Source organism: Pteropus alecto, unplaced genomic scaffold, assembly GCF_000325575.1.
Source record: "Pteropus alecto unplaced genomic scaffold, ASM32557v1 scaffold194, whole genome shotgun sequence".
In the NCBI taxonomy this organism is placed as follows: Eukaryota; Metazoa; Chordata; class Mammalia; order Chiroptera; family Pteropodidae; genus Pteropus; species Pteropus alecto.
In genome coordinates this window covers 1,626,613-1,632,217 of record NW_006436281.1, presented here as the reverse complement: position 1 = coordinate 1,632,217, position 5,605 = coordinate 1,626,613, and the positions used below count along the sequence as shown (strand labels likewise).

The 5,605-nt window shown below is 62.7% G+C and overlaps 1 protein-coding gene across 1 annotated transcript in view; it reads left to right on the top strand.

The window, feature by feature from the left end:
* The window catches only part of SYMPK (symplekin), a 32,901-nt gene extending 27,360 nt beyond the window's left edge, over positions 1-5,541 (top strand). The window contains exons 23-27 of the mRNA XM_006911812.3: positions 3,005-3,192; positions 4,115-4,291; positions 4,485-4,580; positions 4,819-5,148; positions 5,313-5,541. Coding sequence (XP_006911874.2) covers positions 3,005-3,192; positions 4,115-4,291; positions 4,485-4,580; positions 4,819-5,148; positions 5,313-5,453 — 932 coding nt within the window. The 3' untranslated portion in view covers positions 5,454-5,541. The remainder of the gene's footprint in view (positions 1-3,004; positions 3,193-4,114; positions 4,292-4,484; positions 4,581-4,818; positions 5,149-5,312) is intronic.
* The last annotated feature ends 64 nt before the right edge of the window (positions 5,542-5,605 follow it).

Here is a 5,605-nt window from a genome sequence, read left to right as displayed (position 1 = left end):
CCTTCCTCCTTTCCATCTGTCCTTCCTCCCTCCACCTAAGGAACCGATGCACCTGCTATGCACTGGCACAGAGTTGCCCCCAGGAAGGTTGGGGAGCCCCTCCCTCCCCAGCTGCAGCCCAAGGAGCGAAGGAAGCAGAGCCCAGGGCCTAGCGTGTGTGTGGTCGGGAGGGGGCGGTGGCACGGCCGGCAGAGCAGAGGGTGGGCACCGGGCCGAGGCGGCCCAGGAGTAGAAACCGAGTCCAGTCTGGGCTCGAGTTGTGGCAGGAGAGCGCAGGGGCGATGACAAACGGGCAGGAGAGCATGGGTGGGTGACAAACGGGCAGGAGAGCATGGCGGGGTGACAAACGGGCAGGAGAGCATGGCGGGGTGACAAACGGGCAGGCTCTCCGCAGTCGTCGGTTGCATGGTAGCTGCTGTCCCTGAGCCCTTGCTCCGAGCCAGGCCCTCCTCAGTGCCCCGCAGGCCGGCCTGCCGAGCCGCAGCTCCCGTTTGTTGCCTGGTAAGTATGCCGCCCTCCACGTAGACGAGGACATGGAGCTTCCAGAGAGGTAGCTTGCTCGGGCCACACAGAACCTAAGGTGGCGTAGGCCCCAGTGGGAGTCCTGGCTCTGAGAGTTCCACGTCTCCCGGGAGGACTGCTCCCTCGGCCTCTCAGCACCCCACTCCCTCCGCGAAAGAGGTTTCCGGGCCAGAAGCCATGCTGTCCCGTGGGGGCAGACGCCCTCACTGTCGCATGCTCTACTCAGAAGACACTGTCCTCTGATCTTCCTCTCTCCTAAGAGTGGGGTGCGGGTTTCCAGGCTTCTTCAGTGACGTATGTCCTAGGCTTCCCCAGCACGTTCTCTCAGAAACTTAGGTCACGAGAGGAACTTAGGAAAACGTAAGCCCACGCTGCGCGTGAGGAGGAACGAGGCCTCTAGTGGAGCAGCGGTAGGCGGGCAGGGTCAGGAAGCCGCAGTCCAGGAGTGGGCTTCTTACGCTCCTGGCCCCCTTGATCTCGGGAGCATCGTGGGCTCGCCCCCAGCAACGGCACACTGCCACAGTGTGTACAGTTCGTGGATTCGCACCCACCACCCGATTGAATCCATTCACAGACCCAGGTTTAGGCTCTGCTCTTACACAGGGGAACCGAGGCCCAGAGAGAGAAAGGGCCTTGTGCAGGTCACACAGGTGGCCAGGAGCCAGGCCCCTGGAGACGTCGGCAAGGCCCGGCCTGGCCGTGAGAACCCCACCTGCTTCTCCTTGCAAAGCCCAGGTCCCCACTCAGCCTCTAGTGGCTGCGCCCTCGGCAGCCACCAGCTGGACCCCCAGCACCCAGGCTAGCTGCTCCCAGGACGCGTCCCTCTGCTCAGGCACTCTTGCTGCCAGGTCGCACTAGTGACCCCCCTTGACTGAGCTCTGGAGCCCAAGTCCGGTCCTGTTTTGTGCACTGTCAGAATCTACAGTGCCTGATGGCGTCAGCCGTCCACTCCCCCCTTAGACCAGCTTCTTCCTCTGTGAGTCTGTGACTAGAACCGCCCTCGGTGGTCTGTTCTCGCAGTTACGTCACCGAGCACGTCTGCACAGCCCTGTGCCGGGCCTGCCTTCCTGAGGCTCGGTAACAGCCCGGAGTGAGCAGGGCTGGGACGGGGAGCCCAGGGGGACAGCTGGGCTGAGACCATAGATAATTAGGGGCGAGGTAGCAGAGAAGATGATTGCAGAGAAAGGAAGAGCAGTGGCAGAGGCCGTGAGGTGCTTGCGCGGCCTGTAGCCCGTGGGGAGACCATGCCTGGGCCCCACCCACACGTGTAGTTTGGACTTGATCTCGAGGGCCTCTGGGAGGTGCAGGGTCAGGCCGAGCTTTCACAAGACCCCTCAGCTGTGTGTAGGGGAGAGTCCCAGGAGGAGGCTGGGGCCAAGCTGCGTGGGGAGGGGAGTCAATTCTGCAGGCTGTAGGAGTAGGCAGCCAGCGACGCCCCGACTACCCGGAAGTGAGAAGGAGGTGCTTCCTCGGTTTCTGGCAGGTCCTCTCTGGCACTTTCTTCACCTTCTACATGCTCCTATGCCCCTTTGGCCTACAAACCCACCCTGCTCCCTGTCCAGCCTCCTCCCTGCCTGTCTGCCTGTAATGCCTTCATCCTTCCTCTTTTCCTGATAGGACCCCCCCCACCAATTCCTTATAGGCACCCACCTCTGTTCTCCATTAGCCTCTCAAGGATTGGGGGTCTCTCTTCTGGCTCAATAAAGACTTCCTGGTTGACAGACTCACATGGCAAGTGGTGTTTGGGGGAGAAAGGGTTCAGAGGCAGTTCCTGGGGTCTCCCCCATTAGCACAGTGGATCGGAGCACCGCCTGTCCCACTGATTTTGGGGTACCATAACCCACCCCTGAGGGAACAGACGCCAAGGCTTTGGTGGGCTCTGGTGCTGTGCCAGCCCCTTGGGCCCTTCCTGGCTCCGCATGCCCAGGCTTCCCCCTCCCCTTGCCCCCCCATTAGGGCTCTGTGGACTGTGCCCCTATGTAACCCTAGGCCGGGGGAACTGTAGCAGCAGCACAGACTCTTGTGCCCTGGTCAGAGTTGGGAGCGGGCAGTCCCTTGACCATCCCGCTGGTGGAGAGCCATCTCTCCTGTCCCCTATGGGTGTGTGGCTGGAATTCAACGCTGCCTTCCCTCTCTAGTAGGATTAGAGGCATCATGGTGCCCCAGTCAAGCCAGAATGGGTCCCCAGGGGTTGGCAACACATCTTTCCGAGGGTTGTCCCCAAAGAGAAAGGGCCAAGGTGTGCCCCTTGCCCAGTGTGGGGCTTCCTGGAGCTGGCCATGTCTTCTCCCTTGGACCGGGGACCAGGCCAGTGTCCCCCAGGAGACCTACCAGGCAGGGGGTCTTCTCTTGCCCGGAGCTTCGGCAAGTCAGGGCTGGGTCTTGTCACGCGGGCAGGCAGTGGGGCTGCGGCTCTCGGGGAGGGGGTGCCCACCTCCGGGGCAGCTGGGCAAGGACAGGCCCACTCTCCGCCTCCTCGCAGCCACCAACCTGTGCTTTGCGGAGCGGAACGTGTACACGTCGGAGGTGCTGGCCGTGGTGATGCAGCAGCTGATGGAGCAGAGTCCCCTGCCCATGCTGCTCATGAGGACCGTCATCCAGTCCCTGACCATGTACCCCCGCCTGGGGGGCTTCGTCATGAACATCCTGTCCCGCCTCATCATGAAGCAGGTAACCCGCCCCGGCCGTCCAGTCCTCCAGGCAGCGCACTGACCCAGAGGGACACACTGAAGATAGGTTTGAGGCCCAACCCCAGGCTTTTCCAGCCTGTCTGCCCCACCCCACCCCCACAGGGAGCCAGGATGAGCAGAGTGAGCCCCACGGAGACCGCCAGCCCCTCTGCCCTGCCCCTGGCGGAGACAGAGGAGTGCTCCAAAGTCTAACTCAGCCACAGGGTGGCCACACGATCGGTGAGGGCAGATGGGTTGTGAGCGCCGGTGGTAGACTCTAGGGGGTGTGCATCCCAGGAGGGGCATGGCTGCCCCTTGCCCTCCACCACTGTGCACCCAGGCAAGGAGGTATCCTAGAACTTAAAAGTGGTCCGGTTTTCAAAAGAAGCTGGAATTCGGGTTTGGGGAATACCACGATGAAACAAAAACCCTCACCCACAAGCCCTCAGGCTGGATTCAGCCCACCGGGTGCCACTTTGCCATGTCTAGCTTAGAGATTAAATGCAGATTCAGACAGACCTGTGTTCAAATCTTGGTTCTGCCTCTTGGTTCCTCGGTGACCCTGGATAAGTCCCTGCACTTCGCTGGGCCTCATCTGTTTAGCAGGGTTAATGTTGCCCTCTGGAGGCGGGTGTGAGAACCCAGACCGCACTCACAAAGCACTTGGCCTGGGGCCTGGCCCAGGGAGCCTAATGTGAAAGGGCCACTCTGTTTTCTTCTCCCCTTTTCCCAAGTTGGCCTCGGGTCCCAGCTGCTTGGGACCTGGAAGAGAGAGGCACGGGGTGCAGGGCTCTGTGTGGCCCAGAGCAATCTGTTGGTAGGAGTTGGAGCCCCAGAGGAGCCCCATCTTGGCAAGGTCCTCCCAGTTTCTGGGGTGGCCACTGTGTGGCCCCTCATGCCCACTCCCTCCCTGCCCCGTCCAGGTGTGGAAGTACCCCAAGGTGTGGGAGGGCTTCATCAAGTGCTGTCAGCGCACCAAGCCCCAGAGCTTCCAGGTCATCCTGCAGCTGCCACCCCAGCAGCTGGGTGCCGTCTTTGACAAGTGCCCAGAGCTCCGGGAGCCCCTGCTGGCCCACGTCCGCTCCTTCACCCCCCACCAGGTACCCCAGGGTGGCGGTTGGGTGGCCCCATGGGACCAGCACTGGGAGGCTGGAGGGGGTGGGCAGAGGGGAGCCCCGCACTGCCACAGAAGGCCGAGGGCTCTGGAGGGTCAGGGACCAGGGATCTGGGGTGTCAATGAGGGGTCTCTGGGTCAGAGCTCTCCACAGCGCCCCCATCCTGCTCTTCCCCTAGCAAGCACACATCCCCAATTCCATCATGACCATCCTGGAGGCCAGCGGCAAGCAGGAGCCAGAGGCCAAGGAAGCACCTGCAGGGCCTCTGGAAGAGGTGAGGGTCCGCAGTCCCTGTCTCCCCCACCCCAGCCACCTCTGTCTCTCTGGAGGCTCCTGGAGGCTCCTGCGGAAAGGGGTGGGGGTAGAGGGGACAGTCGCCCCTTACTCCCTGTGCCCATCCTGCTGTGTGCCTCAGGGTGGTCGCTGTCTCTTCTTTCCCACCATCCTCCGAGCAGCCTGGGTCCTAGCCCCCACCTGTCGCTGAGCTTCTGTGTGCTCCCCCCCACCCCCAGGACGACCTGGAGCCCCTGGCCCTGGCACCGGCCCCCGCTCCCCGACCCCCTCAAGACCTCATCGGCCTACGGCTGGCCCAGGAGAAGGCCTTAAAGCGGCAGCTGGAGGAGGAACAGAAACTGAAGCCTGGGGGTGTGGGAGCCCCCTCCTCTTCCTCCTCGTCCTCTTCCTCGGCCAGGCCAGGCCCTCCCCAGCCGGAGGAAGCCATAGATTTCCGGGAGGAGGGGCCTGAGTGTGAGACCCCGGCCATCTTCATCAGCGTGGACGACGACTCGGGGCTCACCGAAGCTGCGCTGCTGGACTCCAGTCTTGAGGGGCCCCTACCTAAGGTAGGGATGACAACGTCAGAGCAGCAAAGGAAGAAAAAGAGCAGGGCTCCGGGATGAAGTGCGTGCGCCCAGTGCCCAAGATGGGGGGCGGGGAGGGTACGGCCCCGCCGACAGCTTGGAGGTGGGACCAGCTGTCTTTGACCCGCTCCCCATTCTGTCACCAGGAGGCAGCAGCGGGCGGGTTGGCCTCAAAGGAGGAGCGGAGCCCCCAGACTCTCACCCCTGCCGGAGAAGACGCTTCGAAGACCCCCAGCCCCGTCGCCGCCGAGGAAGCCGGGGAACCGGAGACCAAGGGGAACAGCTGACGGGGCTTGGTGGGGAAGGGGAGTGAGACAGGGAGGTTGGGGCGGTGCTTTGCCTTTAAAAAAAATAATAAAAAAACAAACATCTCGAGTCAGGAGCGGCGGTGCAGTCTCTCGTCCCGGCGTACGCGCCCGGGACTGCGCGGCGTCCAGCA